We start from the raw sequence: 20,164 nt of genomic DNA on the forward strand, positions 1-20,164 counted from the left end.
TTTTCTCCAAACGTTCTAAAAAAGTAGCATTTAATTTATTTTACCCTATAATATAAATTATCTTTTTTTCTCCATACACAAGTTGAATTTTAATTTCAAATTTTGCAGCATAGTGGTAGACATCACAATGCATATTAAAAATTGATATAATTTTTCATTATTATTTTTCATATAATTTTGAATTTCAATGATTAATTTATTATCAAATATCCTAATCTATCAAAATAATGATAAAATATTATGTTATATTTTTTTAACATGTGTTATGGTATGTACTATGATCTTGTAAAATTTCAACTTAAAAATCCACCTATGCATGAAGAAATAAAAAAGACAAATTGTATTAGGGGGGTAATTTGGACCAAAGAGCATAGTCTTGGGGTAAAATGAACCAAATGATAGTTTAGGGAGTTATCTAGACTTTGTCAATAGTTGAGAGGAGTAATTTAAATTTTTTCAAATAAAAAGGGAGTCAGATAGGTAGAAAATAGGTGCGGGCAAGGGTCCAAAAATCGTTGTGTTGGCAGTGTTCACTAACCTGCTGCAGTGTCCGGTGGTCATCGTCCGAGGGATGCACACGGCAACGTCGTCGATGTCTCGATGGTCATCGTCTGCATTGGGTAAATTTTGCAAGTTTCATTCAAAATCGCCAGCACATGTGAGTTGAACTTTTAATGCCCGTGAATGCTGAATTGCTCCGCTGAATCCGTTGGATGCTGTCAAATTGAGAAAGAGAAACGCCTGTTGTATCCGATATGGAATGCGAGCGGAACGCCATTGCTGCCGAACCAAATCGAACTTCTCTTCTGTTTGGAGGAGAATAGGACACACATTTTTTAATAATGGAAAAAGTTCCGACGACTTCACCACAGTCCACACATTCTAATACGCAATAGATTAACACTACTACCGAACCGGGTTTAAAAAAAGTAAATAAAGTATCACAATCCAATCCGTAAACTAAACAGCCAACCATGGGAGGCAAAAAAGAAATAAAGAGCCGACATCTCCATTGACCGACACACGCCTGTTAATAAGTTTGGATTTTGCACCCCTAACCATTGATGAAACAAATTCTTAAAGTTCAGAGGTGGTGCAATTCCAAAAAAAACGATGTTCTAACTTGCAAGTAACACGTTGTACGTCATAATCGGTAAGAAATTAAAGTTGCTCCTAGATGACAATGGGGACTACGACACGCATGTCAGTCAATGCCCGGAGATCCCAGTGTTGTCAGTCGCGACTAAAAGTGTGGCCACCGCCAGCACGCATGACCAACGAAGGGGTCCGTGCAAACCCGTGTGCCCCGCCGGCGGTTTTTGCCTTTTTGGTTCCGCGCGCGGTGCACGAATCACGAATAGAATCACAAAGACGAGAGGGGGAACACGCGAAAGAGAAGAAAGGGCGGTACTCCGTACTCGCGTCGCCGGCGGCCGGTGCACACTCGTCCAGGGTTTGGTGCCTTACTCGGAGACATGCATTGGACGACTAGGCTTTGGTAACAATTTGGACTTACATGTTCCGCGAATCGTTGTGGTCAAGGAAATTAAAACTTGCATTATCTAGGACTGATCTGAAACGGTCTGGTCTGATCTGTTCTGAGCTTGGTTTTAAAGCTTACTAGTAGTTGACTCGATACCTCGTCCAAAACCCAAAAGTGTACTAATTTAAGTATACGTAGAGTATCAAACTAGTACTGTCAAGGGTAGGGAATATTCCAGTGCTAATAGCAGTACAGAACTACATTATATATACCTGGCGCTTTGCAGTGTTTTGACTTTTGGGACTGAACACGTACAGCGGGACGGAGCTTTTGTTGTGATTTGGAACTATACTGGAAACGATCTACGTAGGAATTAAGGAGAAGAATATATCCATACACAGAGTGGTGTGCCATCTGTCGGCAGCTTAACATGGGTCGGTGGATGTCCTCCGGCCGCGTCGCCAGAAGATAAAAATTAGAGTAAGTGGCTGTTTGAATAAGTTAAAATAGAATGTTAATTAAATTATAGCACATATTAGCATTTATACATATACTAAAATTTAAGTTTTGGTTAACATTTAGCTTACACCCTATTAGCATTTTCGATTGGACGAGTTTTTTTCAATATACTCCGGCTTTGATTATTCACATGCGAATAACTACGGTCAATAAAATTTGACATAGCTAGGGGTAGTAAAGGACCCAAAATTTTGAACTAGAAAATCTAAGGGCCGGGCCCTAAAAGTACTGTGCTCAATTTTGAACTAAAAAATTTAAGGATCTTGATGGACTGTGAAGAGGCTACTAGAACCATAACCCATTACCACCTCTAGACATAGCACACAGGCTATCGTGCTAAAATTTAGCACTTTCATCTATTAGCATTTGGATCCAAACAAAACCTAACAATCTTTGGTCATCCCATCTCCTGCAACCATGCAATACGGCCCTGTCTGGAATGGAGTGTTTTCATAGGAAAAACAAAGGAATGAAATCCTTAGGGAAGTTTTCTGGTTTGGATGTTTGGAATGCATTTTTTTTAGCAATGGAAACAAGTTCTTGTCTCTACAAAGTGTATGCAGCCAAAAGATCATTACAAACGAAGCCATCCAATGGCTAATTAGGGAAAAAATAAAATAAAAAAATCTCAACCTTGAGGTTATGCTTCCACCTCAATTAGCTATTTCCAAAGCGACGATCTCTAAAGTAAGTCTCGTCCTTCGGAATAGCACCTATATTATATCTTTATGCTATAGGTGTGTCCACAGACACAACTAGTAGATCCCCTTGAAAACAGACTGTATAAATGAAGAATACTTATCATCAAAATTTGAGAGCCAATTCCCTAGCATATGAAAATCGATCTTGGTGGGGTTAACCCTGTTGATAGCTAAATAGACTATTCTCCAAACCTCCTTTGCATGGCAGGGTTAACCCATAACTAAATAGACTATCCTCCAAACATCCTTTGCATGGGACAATAAAAAAGAAGATGTGTAATCCATTCATTACAATTACATTAAGTAATATTTCAAACTTTCCTTCCAATTCTTTCTCACTAGATTATTTGTTGCTAGGATAACTTCTCTTTGAAGATATCAAGATACCAAAAGAAGATCTTTATCTTGAGAGAGATTTTTTGTTTTTAAATCAATTTGCGATGAAAAGGAGCATGTTGATTTAGGGGGATTTTTGTTTTTAAATCAATTTGCGATGAAAGGGAGCATGTTGATTTATGTTACGGAGGTACATAGATCTAACAGTAAAAGTAAAAGATCCCGTAATTACATAAATTCCATCTTATAAAGATGTTTGGAATGCATGGAGGAAAACTGAAACATCTCTTACACTTGCAAACATGCATGTAATAATACCTTCTTACTGGTATATCATAATGGTCATCAGTAACGAAGTTGCTTGCCACTGCTTGATGATGGGACACCGTACCGGACGCTCATCCATGAGGTGACCCAGCGCCAGCATACAAAATCACTCTGGAATGCTATCTCTAGCTAGGCTATGCCCAGCAGCAACTAGCAGAGCCTGGAGCTCCTCCTCCTAATCACACTCTGGTTTATTTACCGACGAGCAAAACAAACTTAACTAGCTATCCCGCCACTTGCATAAAACGGTCGTACACCACCCAGCAGCAGGGTCAGGGCGTGCGAAATTAGTTCTACACTGCCGGCAGAAATACTGCTCGGTCGATCCAAAACGGCAGCTGCAAAACAGCCTGCAGGCTGCAGCCGCGGCCGGCGGCCGTTCACGCCAGCCACTAGGCGAACATGAGGTCGACGGCGTCCCAGGCCTCCACGTCGTCGGCGCCGCCACCCGCCGCGGCGTCGGCGTCCTCCAGCGGCAGCCCCAGGAACGCCTCCAGCCCGGACATGCAGTCGCGCAGCGTCTCCTCCGCTCCGCCGACGGCCGGCGGCCCCACGAGGGCGGCCGCCGGGGAGAACGATGACCCGGAGCTCTCCTCGGCCGCGGGGACCTTGGTCCGGCGCCTTTTGGTCGCCGGGGGTCCGCCCGCGCCGACGGCGGGCGGGAAGTTGAGCTTGGCCTTGGCGCCGCGGATCTCGCGCGCGGCGACGTCGTAGGCGCGCGCGGCGTCCTCGGGGGTGGCGTAGGTGCCCAGCCAGACGCGCGCGCCCTTGCGCGGGTCGCGGATCTCCGCCGCCCAGCGGCCCCAGGGCCGGCGCCGGATCCCGCGGTACGCCGTCTTGCGCCCCGGCGCAGGCGCCCTGCTCGCCGGCGCCTCCTTGGCCAGCTCGTCGCCTGCAGGCAATCAAGAGGCAGATCTCGCGTCAGGCCGTGCCCGTGCAGTGCAGTGCATGCATGCACAGATATAGGAGCGGGTTCGAGTCTTGCCACGCGCGCGCGCGCGTCCGGACGCAGCCGGGGAATTCGCTGGCGAGACGACGAAACAGAAGGCAAGTTGGTGGTAAAAAAAAAAGGATAAGAGGAAGCATGATGGTACCGGAGAGGATGGAGGCGGAGACGGTGGAGCTCGCCGGGCGGCGGGCGCCGGCGGGGACGAAGTCGGCGATGATGGCTCCGCCGCACATTCACCCTGTTCGGCTGGTGGACAGCCTCCAGCCTCTACAGTATTTTCCTCTCACACAACTCCAGCTCCAGCCTCCAGCCACCAGCCAGGCAACAGTGTTTTTCTCTCACACAACTCCAGCTCCAGCCTCCAGCTCCAACCTGCCGAACGGGGTGATTATGGGCAAGGACCCAACTGGTAGCCTAACTTTCTGGGTCGCTCTCGTGAGCCACAAGATTAGGCTGGGAAGCAGAAGCAGCAGCAGCAGCAGCAAGCCTTGTTGCGTAGCGTGCCTGAATGAGTGATGGGGCTCCACCAGAGGCCAAAGCTCCCTTCCCTATATAGCATTACAGCGTGGCCTCCTTCCCTTGTTTATTTTTTTTTTTGAGACAAGGGCCTCCTTCCCTCTGGTCCCGTTTAGTTCCAAAAAATTTTCACCCAAAAATTTTTACCTCTCCTTTGAACACATGTATAAAGTACTAAATGTAATTAAATAACAAAACTAATTACACAGTTTGGATGTACACGACGAGACGAATCTTTTGAGCCTAATTAGGGCATCATTAGACATAAGTGCTACAGTAACCCACATGTGCTAATGATGCGGTCAAAGGCCTCAAAAGATTCGTCTTGCGGTTTCCAAGTGAGTTCTGAAATTAGTTTTTTAATTAGTTTTCAAAAAACTCTCCCGACATCTGGTCAAACGCTGATGTGACACCCAAAAATTTTTGTTTTTGGAACTAAACGCCCCTAGAGTAACGTCTGCGTCCGTTTTCTTTCTGAAAGCAAACACCTTTTTTATTTTTATTTTTTTTAAAAAAAACAAACACCTGCTCCGTTTTCAGGAACGAGGACGAGGAGAAAGAGAGGGAGAGCAGGGCCAGAGAGTACGTGCGTGTCACGTGCGACAGCAGGGCCCAAGCGGCCTGCCACGTGTGTGGCGGTACTCCGGCTACAGCCTTCCGTCAGAAAAGCCGCGCCGGGCGAGGTGCGAGGAGGACGGGTGGTGTCCGGACGCACGCGCGCGCCCGGGCCCGGCGCGCGGATCGCGAGGCTACTACTGTGCGCGGATCGCACAAGTGGCGCGGCTGCAGCTGGGAGGGAGGCGCGGCCCCGACGCTGGACCCGACACCTGTCTCGCGGCGCAGGCCGCGGTCTCGGACGGACCCACGTCCTCCCTGAGACGGACGATGCGTTGAGGGGGGTCAGCGAGGAGATGTGGCGTGGCGAAAAATGTGTGTGTGTGTGTTGGGTGCCGGTCCCCCGTCCCTGTCCCCCGATCCGCCTCCGGTTTCCGGGCGGAGAAACGGTGGGCTGGCTGGGGACGGGGCGCGGCCACCCACCGGATTGCCCCGAGGCCGAGAGGGGGTTTCGATCTCTCCCTCCGGATCGTGTCGTGTCAGCATCGCTAAACTTTGCTTTTCCCTGGACTAATGCTCGTATCACCAACTTTTAAGACTGTCCACCCTGGTAGTGGTAGCTAGTACTCCTCCTGGTCTCGGTTGTGATCGATCACTGTCGCGGAACGCCGATTTTTCTATCCACGCGGCGTCGCGGTGGCATGCCAGCAGCAGGTACAGATTACGTAGCGAGGCCGGCGGGGGGCCGGGGCCTGTTAAAGTTAAACTACGTACGCGCAGATACCATACGGCCGGATGCACGCATGTACGCAGGCCTCTCACCAGTGACCAACGGAGTGCCCCGTGATCTAGGTGGGCGGCGGGGCTGGGGTGGTGATTAGTAGCGCACGTGATTGCTTTATCCAAACGAGAGAGTGGAAGCGGGTTCAGTGTATCAAAGGCTTGGAGCTCGTTTCTTTAGTCAGATTCCAAAAGCCACGATGTGGTGCGGATGCTGCTTTGCATGCACCTTCTTCGATCTTCTGTCAGCCGGCGCCGCCTCAATCGGTCCTGAATGCAGTTTTTCATCCGCTGTCATCTCCACGACGACAAAATTGAGAAGCAAACACCAAAATATTGGGCCCTGCAGACCAATCCAAAATTGCAAATATATATGTACGTATATCTGCTTTTGTGAGCTTCTTGAAATTTCGAATGAAGTCGCCGACAAAGGCTATATGCAGGCTAGATAAAATGCTGTGGCACCGTGTCAAAATAACCTTCTCTTATATTAAAAGAACAGTACAATTCCCTTTATCTATTACATTAATAAGAGAGTACCATATTCGCCTAAAGTATCTAGAAATTCTCACGTTAATTTAAAAAAGAGATAACTTATATTTGAATTTTATGAAGATCTAATGGTCCAAACTAACTCAAAGAGCCCTATAATTTTAAATTAATAAATTAAGAAAAATAGAACTTGATTAAAAAATCCTTATCAAATACAATGAGCAAATAACTAAATTTAGAATTGAAAAATAAGGAAAATAGGACTGACAAAAGAGTACATGTTAAATTTCATTAGTGAATAGCTACATTGGGAATTAAAACTATAAGAAAATTAACAGTTGATCAAATAATAAAAATTAATAGTCTAATTTCTTCTAACAAAAATTAATAGTTCGATTTATCTTAAGTTTGAGAAAGAAAACTATGTGTATAAATTGCCCCTGCTATGGCTTCAAAACACCACATTAATTTTTATAATAATCTAATAGTTTAAATTGATCTAAATATTTTGAATATAATTAATATATAGTTTAGCTTGAAATGAAAACAATATAAAATCTGTAGTATTATATACGAAATTCAAAGGAAATAGAAAAAGACACGTGTAAATAAAAAATATAAAAAATTCAATTATAAAAAAATAACCATGGACTTGATCAAAGAGTCCTTGCCGAATACGATGAGTAAGCATTTAAATTTACAATCGAAAATAAGGAAATTAAGACCTGACCTATATCGAATACAGTTAGTAGATAGCTAAATTCACAATTAAAGAAATAAAAAAGTTAGCACTTGACTTGAATTTTATTGGTGATGAACTACATTTGGAATAAAAAATATAAGGAAATTAACAATAGATCAAACAATAAAAAATAATAATTTAATTTCTAATAATAAAAAGTAATTGTTTGATTTCTTTTAAGTCTGAGAAAGAAAATTATGTATGGCTTGGAATTGTAAATTAATTTTCATAAGGAAATAGCCCATGCTATGGCTTGGAATTGCCAATTAATTTTGGTAATTCGAGAGACTTAGACTCTTCTGTATGCCTATGTTCTGACGTGTGCATGTGGTCAGCCCCCTGCGCTAAGGGCTACGGTTATAATCAGCAAGCCAGGTACTTAGACGTATTAGGCTACTTAGAAGGATATTTTGCGACCTAATCTATACTATAAAGATCGAAAATAATTGAAAACCTTTCTCACCCAAACTGGGCCCGTTGTACCCCTCACGCCAGACCCGCGTGTTAGGACATGCGGAGGTGGGAGGGGATGGAGATCCATAGAAACTGCAAGTTGGAGAGTGTTTCTGCCAAAAAAGCAATTTCTTTTATCACCGATTTGCTTACCCGCCTGTCGGGTACCATGATTAGGGGCACCCTAATCAGGGGACTAAAAACAGCCTAAAAACGCAAACACATGCTGGGCAACCGGGCCCACGAAGACCTGCAGCCTCCTTCCAATCTGGAAGAAAGGAAAGGGCTCCAAGAAGCCCAACACGTGGCCCACGTACGCAGTGCGGCCCATTCGCACCCCCCTCGGACCCGTGGGGTGATCTCCGCATCGCTCAAGGGCTCCCCACTGAAGCCCTCGACCGCGCCCCACGCCTCCGCCCCGCTCGAGGGTAGCGAGCCTATCCTGGGAGGGGCGAATCATCTCCGCCTCGCTCGAGAGTAGCGAGCCTACCCTCGGAGGGGCGAATCATCTCCGCCTCGCTCGAGACCACCCCTCAACAGAAAGGACAAATGGCCCTTCCGTTCACCCGCCCGCCGTGCGGAGGCATTAATGCCAACCACTCCTCCACAGCGCCCGAGTCTGACGGCGCCAAGCCGCCATCCCCCACAGTGGCTGTGACCGGAGTCCTGTCCGCCAACTCCGGTCACTGCTCTGCCATTCCGGACGCTGTGACGACACTGTGGGAACCTGCGACGCAGTGCAAGACGTGCTCGGCACTGCTCCAGCTACTATACTGCCAACTCCCCATACCTCCTTCGTACTTTCCCTTCCGCGGAGCCCTTGAACGGCATGGGCACGACACTCGGAAGCGGCTCCAGCCTTGACCAGGACAAGACCCAGGCCTGTAGGACCCTCGGAACGCCGCCACGCCACGCTTGGAGGACGGTACCTTTCACAGTAACGACCACGCCACCCGCTGAAGCCGCCAGGACACCGGCGCGATACCTGCAAGATCAAGGATGATGCCCAGGACGACTGCCACGCCCGGCGCCATACCCCACTGTGTACTTCCCACAGTGCTCGACCATTGCACCCCCGCGATTTGGGGAAAAGACGACGACTTCCATGATCCCCTGTGCATGTACACCATCCCTCCTTTTGTCTATAAAAGGAGGAGGCGGGCGTTCCCATAGGGGGGTCGGCCCATTTTCGGCAGAACACAACGCTAAGCACTACTCACAGAGCACATACGCTCTTCTGAGCCCCGATATTGGCACTCGCATCAATCAAACTCCTCCTCTAGTAGAAGACTTGGGAGCTTTCTTGGGAGGAGTGGAGGTGGTCCGCAGCGGCGGCTCCACGGAGAGGGGCGGACGGCGGCGGGTCTGCTCCGGCGCGGTGGTGCTTTGGCGACGGAAGGAAGGGGCGGCCAGGCTCAGGAGTTTCAGTGGAGCGAGGCAAAGCTAGTGGAGCGGTTGGTTTGGAGAATGTGGCGGCGAGGTGGCCTGTCCATGACGAGCTCGGCTCGCCGGCTGTAATGGCGGCCGGCGGACTGGGAATGGGGGTCGCGCGTGCCGTGGGGATTGGGGTTGTTTTATAGGTGGTGTAGGAGAGGGAGGGCGCTCCTAGGAGTGTAGTGCGCCATCCGGGGGAGGCCGACTTGGCCTGGACGACACGGAGGCGCGTCGACGGCCGGCAGCGACGCCGTTTGGCGGCGTGGCAACGTCTGAGCTGGCCAGGGCGCGTGGCGTGCATGCGTGCTGCCAAGGTGGGCAGAGGGACGCGAAACCGGGGGTGCACAGGCCCACATGGCCGAACCTGGGATGGTTTTGGCCACCGACGGCGTACGGCGCCATGAGAGAGAGCGAGTGGAAGGAGAGAGTGTAACACTCCAATTTAAATTTCAGTATTTAATAATAAATATCATTGGCTTTATTTAATTTTCTAAGGTTTATTATATTTAGTCTTGCATTTAATCTAATTTTGTTTCACAAGTAAATAAAATTTTTCTAAGTTTAAACTTGTTGTTGCATTCAAGCTGGTGCATGATTTTATTTGATTGAGTGTGGTTTGAATTCAAATTCAAATTTGAATTCAAATAGGTTTAGTTTGGTTTGAATTAGAAAAAGAAAAAGAATAGAAAGGAGAAAGGAAAATACCAAAAAAACCAAACCGGGCCGAATCCCTCTCTCTCGGCCCAGCAGCCCAGTCCCGCTGGCCCAACCCACTCCCCTTCCCTTTCCGCGCTCGGCCCGGCCCAGTCCAGCGCCAGCAGCCAGCTCCCATCCTCGCACGCCCGCACGTCACCCGTTCCCTCCTCCGTCTCGCTGGCATCCCGGCCCCACCTGCCGACGCCACTCGTCCGCTCGTCCGCGCCCCTGTGCCACTGACCGCCTAGGCCCACGCACCAGCCCTCTCGTTCGCCGCGCGTTCGCTTCGCCCGCTGCCCGCTCTGGCCCACAAGTCAGCCCTTCTTCCCCGCCGTAATGCCCACTCGTGCCCTCGCCCACGCAGCTCAGCCCCGCTCACCCCGTCTCTGCCCGTGGACCGACCTCGACCCCGCAGACCCACTGGACAATCGCCCGCACACCCGGATCCTTCTAGAAGCTCCACCCGAGCCCGGACCACGCCAGGCCGTTGCGCGATCCGCTCCTTACGCACACGGATCGGGGCCACAATCACCACAGCGCCCCTGCCCGGCACGGCCGCCCAAGATCCCTGGATCCCTCCTTAAGTGGCCCGTGACCCTCTCCTGCAAGCCACGACGCCACACCACAGCTGCCGCATCAAACCCTAGCCGCTGCCTCCGCGTTGCTCCACCGCGCAGAGCTCTCTGCGCCGCCATGGAGACGACGAATCGCTGCCCATTAGCCCCTGACAACCCCCGCCGAAGCTTCGCCGTCGCTCCAGCAAGCCCCCTGTAGCCCTGGTACCAGCGCTAGCCCTTTGCGTCGCCGGAATTGCGCCGGACCGCCCGAAGGTGAAGGTTCCTACGCCAGCGCGATTTCCTTGCCGCCGGCGATCCCTGAGCCCCCTGACCCTCGTGGCATCTTCGCAGGAACCCCGCGCATCGATCCGTGGAGCCTAGCAGTCCCGAGGACCCCGTAGCGACCTCTCCTCGAACGCCGGTCGACGCCACACCGCCGGACTCCAACGCCGGCGACTCTGCCCGGCCTTCCAGTCCGATTCCACGCACGGTGAGCACCACCCCAACCCCCTGATCTTTTTGCGCTAGATGCCATAGGCCGTAGCGCCCTCTAGGAGCCAGCACGCTGGACGCCGGCGACCCAGCGCCGCCGCACCACGGCGAGCCCTTGCTGCGCTACGCGAGAGGCCCTGCAGAGCATACCAAAGGGTGTGCCGCGCCTTGCGCGTGCTCCCTAACCCCTTTGCACACACACCCCGGCTCTGACACAGCATGAACACCGCACACCGGCGGGTTCCCAACGCCCAGAGCTGCCACCGCCGTCGCAACCGCAACTCAGAACCATGCCAAGCCCAGCTTAGAGCCCAGGGAATCACGCATGCCGCGTAGTCCATCCTAGACCCAAAGCCCGGTCGATTTGACCCCCGGAGGGCCGAGTTCGGCCATCTCCGGTGAGCCTTCGCCGCGGGAGCGTCGTCTCCGGCGACTCGCGCCGCCATCCCGCACGCCCAACCGACCGTGGCCGTCCGATCGCAGATCAACGGCCCAGAATAGATCCAGCCGGAGTCAAACCAGCAGAGAACGGTCAGCACCCATAGATTTTGGTAAAGAGCCCCTGGGTTTTCTCAGAATCAACCCGCGGTCCGTGATAGTTCAAAAGTATTTCCAACCAGCTCCTATTTTTAAAGTTTAGGTCCCTGAGTTTTTCTAAAATAGAACCCGCCGTCCAGCCCAGGTCTTTTTGCACGACAGTCCTCGGATCTTTCTAGTTTTTATGCATAAGTCCCTGGTTTTTGCAGAAAACCCCTAGAAACTTAGTTTTTCTTGCAGAAAAGCCCCTAGATCTTGTTTTAAGCCTAGTTTTCGCGTTCTAGCTCCGTTTTAGGTGTTCTTTATGTCAACGCGATCGTAGTGATGCGTAGAATAGTTCTAGACCAGTTTTGTTTGCTGGTTTTATATATTATTGTATTATTTCTTAGTGTTAGCCTTTGTTTGCATGTATGTTTATGTTGTTGCCTTGTTTTTGGCCATGTGTTCGTGAGTAGACGTTGAGCTACTGGAGGAGCATCATTACCAGTACCCGGAGCAGCCACCGTCTTCAGAGTAGTTTGAGCAGCAGCAGGAGCAGTTTGAGGAAGGCAAGTATAACATGAACAACACCTATCACCTTTAAATACAATTTCATACTGCATTTTAATACTGTATGACTATAAGGACTTTCCTAGCCACTTTATATCCTTTATATATATATCCCTTGGGTTGCATTTTGGTTAGTTGTGCTAGGTGCTGCGCTCTCACACATGGTCCTTTTTAATTAAATTGTTAATGGTCTTATGCAACTTAATTCTGAGCGTTACTCTCTGTGCTCTGTACTTGAGTGGTTTACGTCTCCTTAAAACAAGTTTTTCTAGAAACTTGGTTTAGGGGGCTCGCACTGTGTTTTGTGCTAGCTACTCTCCATAAGGACCGTACGTCATTAGAGCGACAACCTGGGACAACCGCGCAACCACAAGACTGGAATGGGACGGTCTTGACTTACTAATTAGGTCTTTTTGGTTTGGAGTAACTTACCTGCGGGGTAAGGGTGGTAAGCTTCAATGGTCCCTGCTCCTCCGGCTTGGTTTGTGCTACGTGTCTTGTACCCCCGTGAGGTGGGCCCCATTGTCGCTGATCTAACTCTTCGCGGTTACGCCTTACCAACGAGATTCTTTGTAACGGCCTCGTAATGAGTTTGCTAGTCATCCCACCTACGGAAGTGTGATGAACAACTAGCGTAGCTCACGACTTGTGGGTAAAGATGTGCAACCTCTGCAGAGTGTAAAACTGGTATACTAGCTGTGCTCACGGTCATAAGCGGCCCGGATCTTCCTTTTGATTAGTGGGGTTACCTTGGTGGTTTCGGTTGGTTCTCAGAAGTTCTTAATTAATTTGATTAATTTCTATGCAACTGGGTTATGGTAATTTCATTCACTTGTAGTAATTAGCTTTAATAAAATTTCGCCAAGATTAAAAGCTAATGCAGTTGAGTCAGCCAACCTTAGAGTCTCATAGTTTGTGTTATACTTGTTGAGTACAAGTTGTGTACTCACTCTTGCCTACTCTACTCTTTTCCTCTTGTTCTCTTTGGGGACACCCTACTGCTGCTCAGTTCCCGGCGACGCGGAGGAGTTCACCCGGAGCTACCAGGAGTACGAGGACTTCGAGGCGTTCGTCTCCCAATCGACATCCCTGTGGCGCCCAGCTTCCGAGAGTTTTCGTATATGTATTTACGCTTCCGCTGTATCAGACATATTGCCATTCATGTAATAAATAACATTCGTACTCGCTTTATTATATCTTTTTACGTGATATATGCTGTGATATATTATTCATTCTGTTGTATATACGTGTGAGTTGATCCTGGCACGTATATGATTGCTCGGTTTATGTCCTTTTGTAAACCGGGTGTTACAGAGAGATAGAGACAGTGGCAATTTTCGTAAATAAACCGAAGTTCAAAACTTCGTTCTGTAATTTCAATTTTTCCCCTTCTTCTTGTCTTCAAATGAAAAACTTGTAAATACCATTTTTGTTCAGTTTTTTGAGATCTACAACTTTTGTGTTATGCACTTTTTCGTTTGAGCAAGTTATATTTAAAAGATTCAAAAGCTCCATAGAAGGCTTCATTTAATTTATTTATTTGGGTTGAAAAATCGGCCCACTTCCAATTGAGCACATGTTACTAAATGTACCGGATTTAATGTGCAATATTTTGATGAAGTGATTTGGACATGGCATGTAGTTAGAACTTGCTTTAGTTGCCTTCACAAAAGTGAAACCAATATTTGGATTTGAATGAATATGAATATTTGGATGCCTTTCATTGCCCTTTGCCTTTACTTCATTTTGTTTTGCTGCCTAATTTTCATTGTTTTAACTTCTAAACACCTAGGGTGTTACAAAGACTCTTTGATTCCCTGTCCATTCAACAGCTATAAAGGTTAGGAGCTTGTTCCTCTCATCATTCATTTCTTGTTTAGCTTAGTTTTTATTGTTTAGAAATAGAGAAATAATGGGAGGTTTCATTGTGAAAGTTTCTTCATTTTTATACCATTTGAACTCAAATGTGTGTGGTACTTTTAGCCGTGCATATATAGATAGATTTACTTATTTTAGTTTATCTAGATGAGTATAGAGAGTTGATGTGTGATTTTCCATATATAGAGAGTTCATATTATTATTATTATAAATTAAAACTAGATTTTTTTATAATGAGAGTATATATATTACAATGTGAGTATGTATATATTACAATGTGACTATTTATCATTTTATTAATTTTTTATTGTATTATGAATAATTAGTTGTATTTTTTATGTGTCTTCATTATATTGTTGTAAAGATAAGTGTAGAGATTATGAGTTTGCCACCTGTGAATACATTGGAGCGTCGGGCGTCCGCTTGGGCGGCGGTACACAATCAAATGGAGCGCACCGGACATTCCCTTGAGTTCCGATCTGAGGAGTGTGTTGGACTTCTGAGATGTCGTATTCGTCATTGTGTTAAGAGAGCATTTCAATGCTTTGAACTTGGTCGAGAAAATCGCAAATTTCAACGTGAATTTAATGTCGAACTACATGGTACGGATGACGATCGCGAGTTTCTGGCTCGATATAATGCAAGGCGTGAAGTGTCAGGGCTAGCAGAATTTGACCGCAATGTGGAGAGACTTCGCGAGGCGGTTCACGAGGCCTCGGTCAATAGGTCTCGTGAGTAGTTTGTATTAGCATGCATGTATTGTATTTGCTATTATTTCAGTTTGGATCATTTAAATTATTATGTTTGTGTGATGGATTATGTAGACCTTTTAATTAATCATTGTGTATGAGTAATGTTATTACTTTGGACCATTTATTTTTCTATTCATGTTATTCAAACAATGCAGATGGACCGGCAATGGATGTACAAAGCTTACCGACGTACCAAAGAGTTTATTGATGGCTTGCATTATTTTTTGAATGTCGCCGAGGCAAACAAGCAGAATGGTTTCATGTGCTGCCCATGCTTACACTACCAGAATAATAAAGATTATTCCTCTAGAACAACCCTTCACAGTCACATTTTCCGTCATGGTTTTATGCCCAAATACTTATGTTGGACCAAACATGGAGGAAAGGGTGCTATGATAGAAGACAATGAAGAAGTAGATTATGATGATGCCCAAATTCCAATCCATGCTGGATTCGGTGCCTTTGATGATGATACTGCCATGGAAGAGCCTGAAGCAGATGTTGCAGAAAATGATTCCACCGACGAGTTTGGGCAGGCATTGTGCGGTGAGCGGGAAGATTGTGAGAGTGAAAAAGAGAGGCTAAAGATTCAGCAGATGATAGAGGACCATCGCAAGTTGTTGTACCCAGGATGTGAGGATGGGTTGAAGAAGCTTGGCACCACACTGGAGTTGCTGCAATGGAAGGCAACATATGGTGTATTAGATAAGGGATTTGGTGAATTACTAAAACTTAAAAAAAATGCTTCCTAAAGACAACGAATTTCCTAGCATGACGTACGAAGCGAAACAGCTTGTTTGCCCTCTAGGATTGGAGGTGCAGAAGATACATGCAAGTCCCAATGACTGCATCCTCTACCGAGGTGACTATGAGAATTTGGATGCTTGCCCCATATGTGGTGCATTGCGTTACAAGATCCGAAAAGATGATCCTGGGGACGTCGAGGGGGAGCGTCCCCGGAAGAGAGTTCCCGCCAAGGTCATGTGGTACTCGCCTATAATACCACGTGGAGTGTCTGTTTAGAAATAAAGATAATGCTAAGTTGATGCGATGGCACAAAGAGGAACACAAGCAAGACTCAATGTTGAGACACCCAGCAGATGAATCACAGTGGAGAAAAATAGATAGAACATACACTGACTTTGCCTTGGATGCGAGAAACATAATGTTCGGTTTGAGTACGGATGGCATGAATCATTTCAGTGAGATGAGCAGTGGGCACAACACTTGGCCTGTCACTCTATGCATATACAATCTTCCACCATGGCTATGCATGAAGCGGAAATTCATCATGATGCTGTTGACGCTCACTAATGATCATTTCCAGGTGTCAACTTGATCAGAAAATCATGAGAGTTTGCATTTCTTACACGCATCCTTATCCAATAAAGTCCCTAAACCACACTTTACCTTTTAGAATATGCAAGTTGTGTTTTCAAGCTAATATGCAAGTTACAAGCACACTTTGGCCCGACATAAAATCACAGAAATTATCAGTGCACCGATTCAGACTCAGATGGACCAAAAGTGATGCAAGAAACTAATTCAGACAAGCCAACAAAGGCCAAGACCACCGTGGACCAGACAAGGAGGCCCAAGACAGCCTGCTGGACGAAACTGGGGTCGGTTGGCCCACCTGGCAGGTCGACCGACCTACAGGTCGGCCGAACTGGCCCATGGGCCCCACCGCCTCAACTTCGCCATGTGTCGCCTCTCCACTGGTTGCTGAAGTTGGTTGCAGTAGTCTCACCCCGTGGCTCCCTGCTATAAATACAAGGGGGGGGGGTAGAGATTAGAACACACACACACACACCCCACACACCTCACATCTCTCCTCTCTTGCATTTCTTGCATATTCTTTAGGCTTAGTGGAGTTTAGGAGAAGTCTAGGAGTCATCGAGTCGCCGGAGTTGCTCGAGAGTTCTGGTATGGGTTAATCTCTAGCTCTCTCTTGTAATATTCGGTCATTTGTAATAGAATTAGACTATGGTTACCGATATCTGCTTGAAGTATATTCTGAGTTGTTGGATATATGCTTCTTGTCATGGTTGCGTTATTATTCAATGCTTGCATTGTATGATCGTCCTGTGCTGGAGATGGTTAGTCTTTTGTTCTTAGAACTCTATCAACTGCTCCAGTATTCGTATGATTGCTCTAGTGTGATGTCTGTCCTTCCGAAGGGTGGGGGGCTCCGCGCGGGACACTAGAGTATCCCTTACAAGTGTAGACATGGTGTCTAGATTAGCTAAGTGTTGCTGGATGTCAACTATACCCACGGTTTGTAGAGGTAGCCAGTAGGTGGTGACAGCCCTGTCCGAGCCCGAGTAATCCTCCACGTTCAGTATGGGGGGTAGGAGGTACATAAAGTCGCCGGGGTATACGGACTCCTCTCGTTGCTTCGATAGCGATCTCCCTGTTGTGTAGTTTAATCTCTGACGAGCTAACCAATGAGAAAGTGTAGATATAGCTAGCCTAGCACAAATGACTCGAGCTCTAACTTCTACCTTGCTCCCGGCTGAAACATCTTTTATCTTTTCTTTATCCGAGAGGGTAGTTTGTGTGTGTGTCACACTACCTCCTACCATGTTATTATCTTACCCCTGTTTATGCATGAGAATATCCAATCTAGATAGAGTTCATCAACTAATCTATATATCTTCTCACTCACCACTTTCCCTGTGGAAATATAAATGACACCCCGGTATACTCTCGGGTAAAATGCTACAGCGGTATTCCGTGCGCTTGCGGATTTATTCGTGGTTCATGAAATACTGCCACCCCAAATTGGCGTCTGCGGGCGTCACCGTTGGTGATGTTGGTAGGCGCCAACAAGCATTTTTGGCACCATTGCCGGGGAAGGCACAAAGTGAAATATATAGACAAAGTTGTGGACAAAATCAAAAATTGGTATTCGCTTGCTAAACAGGCTAACTTTGCTTTGTTTTCTTGTCTTTGTTGATATGAAAACAGAGTAGTGTATGACCGGTTTCGACTTGCTGCAAAACTTTCATTCCGATCCAGAGTCACTTTTGAGGAGGACGCGAGCTCGCCTCGTATCACCTCGGAGATCACTCTCGGCAGTCGATCCAGTCATCGCATCATCGTCAGCTCCTAGAGCTATGGCCCAGAAGACACTCCATGACTACTCTGCTCTGTCTGCTAACCAGGTCCCTACCGGGCCCGAGGTTAACACCGGAAGAGAAAATTTCGAGATCAAGACGGGTCTCATTACGATGGTGCAGGGCAGCCCTTTCTGTGGCAAGGCCAATGAGGATGCCAGCACTCATCTCCAGCAGTTCCTGGAGCTCTGCAGTACTTTTGTTATCAAGGGTGTATCACAAGATGCAATCCGGCTCTGTCTGTTTCCGTTCTCTCTTTTGGGGAGAGCAAAGCAATGATTTTGTGCTAACAAGGCTGCTGTGGAACCTTGGGACAAATGTACCAAGGCGTTCCTCTCGAAGTTCTTCCCGACGGGCAAAACCAATGCTCTTCGTGGTCGGATTTCGAACTTCCAGCAGGCATCAAATGAGTCAATTCCGGAAGCTTAGGAGAGGCTTTAGGAGTACATTCTGGCATGTCCGCATCATGGAATGGATAATTGGCTCATTCTACAGAACTTCTACAACGGGTTGACACAGTCATCCCGTGATCATGTGGATGCCGCTGCGGGTGGAGTTTTTTTCTCGCTGACCATTGAAAGAGCTACATCATTGATCGAGAAGATGGTTTCCAACCAAGGTTGGAGCGATGATCGCCTCCAACTGCGCCAGCGAGGTATGCACTCCATCAAGGAGGCCAACATGCTCGCTATGAAGATTGATCTCCTCCTCAAGAAATTTGAGGATTATTCCCAAGATAAGGCTCAGATGCAAACACTTCAAGCCTTGGAAACTCGCATGACATGCGAGGTCTACGGGAATATTGGACATTCGGGTGACAATTGCCCAAAAACCCAAGAAGAAGCTCTATTCCTCAATGGCAGCAATGGGTTTCGTCCACAAGGAGGTCAGGGGTGGAATCAACCGCGCCCATACTACCAAAGAGGTAATGGGAATTCGAATTCTTTCGGTCTTAACCAGCCTACCTTGAGAGATCTTGTCTACATCCAAGCGAAGATCAATGAGTCCCTTCAAAAGAAGTTGACCGCTACAGACAAATCTATGGAGACCATCCATGCCAAGATGGACGGATTCTCCACCGCTATGAAGAACCAGCTGAGTTTCAATAAGGCACTAGAGACTCAATTGTCTCAATTAGCTGCTGCTACACCTGCTGCTGAACAAGGGAAGATTCCGGGGCAACCTGAGTCAACTCTAAAAAGCGTGAATGTCATCGATGCTATGTGGAAAGAGCCACTTAGCAGGACACCCCTCAGCTATGCAGAGAAGCTCACACGCCCAAGAAGAGGTGCGTGGGGTGAGTTAGCAGCCACAATAAGAGAAGATCCTGGAACCCCAGTGATCAGTTGCTCAATCTTTGATTATGACTTTGATCACGCCCTTTGTGACCATGGAGCTAGCGTCAACATCATGCCCAAGGTAACTTTTGAGAAACTAGGCTATCCATCAATTTCCCCGACCACTATGTGTGTACAGCTGGTCGATTCCACGATAAGATATCCAGAAGAAGTTGTGGAAAGGTTAATGGTAAAAGTCAAGAATACCTACATATTGGTGGACTTCGTAGTCCTTTATATGGAAGGAGATCTTGGAATTCTGCTCATACTTGGGCGACCATTCCTCAAGGATACAAACAATAGAATTGATGTGGGGACAGGAAGAATTAGCCTCCGTATCATGGGAAAGACCATGAAATTCAAATTGCAGAACAAAAGGGAGGTATTCCTAATTCATGAGGATAGTGAGAAATAAGGGCTATGGGCAGAGCCCAGTTGGGACGATCAAGATTATCACCCCACTTCCAAGCCAGCTTGGGAGGATTGAGAGATTCATACTCCACCAACCGAGCCAGTGGGAGACGACCAGAAGATTCCTGACTTCATCACCAACACAGTATGGGAAGATCTGAAAACTCTATATCCTACATCCGAGGATCCTATTCCTGTGCCACCCACGCCATCAAAGAAGACCAAGAAGGCATGACGCAAGAAAAACAAGACGTCATCGACCGCTGCTACTTCTCCAGGTACAGACAAAACGACCTCAACCTGATCAGGTATGGAGAAAGGTCCTGCTTTTCGGACCCTAAACCAAGAGCTAGCTTCGGGGAGGTTCCCTCCCCTAAGTCAACTGTATTCCTTTATTTGCTTTCAATAAAATTTGATAAAAACTTTCAAAAAACAAAATAAAGATTTACTGCTTTATTTTCTTTTTTTCGTGATGCGCGGTAAGAATATTTTAACTCCTTTTGATAAGTTGAAAGGATGAGTTTTGCTTTGCTCTATCATGTCTGTTGT

At 47.2% G+C, this 20,164-nt stretch overlaps 1 protein-coding gene and 1 non-coding gene across 2 annotated transcripts; both read right to left on the reverse strand.

Annotated features, from left to right (window-relative positions):
- Window positions 1–3,256: 3,256 nt before the first annotated feature.
- LOC120698971 (ethylene-responsive transcription factor ERF071-like) lies at window positions 3,257–4,856 on the reverse strand. The gene is made up of 3 exons (XM_039982788.1): window positions 4,706–4,856; window positions 4,461–4,549; window positions 3,257–4,258 (listed from the first exon to the last, which is right to left on the reverse strand). The coding sequence occupies exons 2-3, from the start codon at window positions 4,546–4,548 to the stop codon at window positions 3,759–3,761; spliced, it is 588 nt and encodes a 195-aa protein (XP_039838722.1). The 5' UTR covers window position 4,549; window positions 4,706–4,856; the 3' UTR covers window positions 3,257–3,758.
- Window positions 4,857–18,233: 13,377 nt separating this feature from the next.
- Window positions 18,234–18,340, reverse strand: LOC120701624. The gene has a single exon (XR_005686189.1). It is a non-coding gene; the product is annotated as a small nucleolar RNA R71 (small nucleolar RNA).
- Window positions 18,341–20,164: the final 1,824 nt, after the last annotated feature.

Source organism: Panicum virgatum, chromosome 3K, assembly GCF_016808335.1.
Source record: "Panicum virgatum strain AP13 chromosome 3K, P.virgatum_v5, whole genome shotgun sequence".
Taxonomy (NCBI): domain Eukaryota; kingdom Viridiplantae; phylum Streptophyta; class Magnoliopsida; order Poales; family Poaceae; genus Panicum; species Panicum virgatum.

Excerpts from the sequence above, each read along its gene's own strand:
- LOC120698971 (XM_039982788.1), bottom strand. The coding sequence starts at position 4,548 with ATGTGCGGCGGAGCCATCATCGCCGACTTCGTCCCCGCCGGCGCCCGC. Across the intron at positions 4,259-4,460 it reads CTCCGCCTCCATCCTCTCCG|GCGACGAGCTGGCCAAGGAG; the intron begins GTACCATCATGC and ends GATTGCCTGCAG.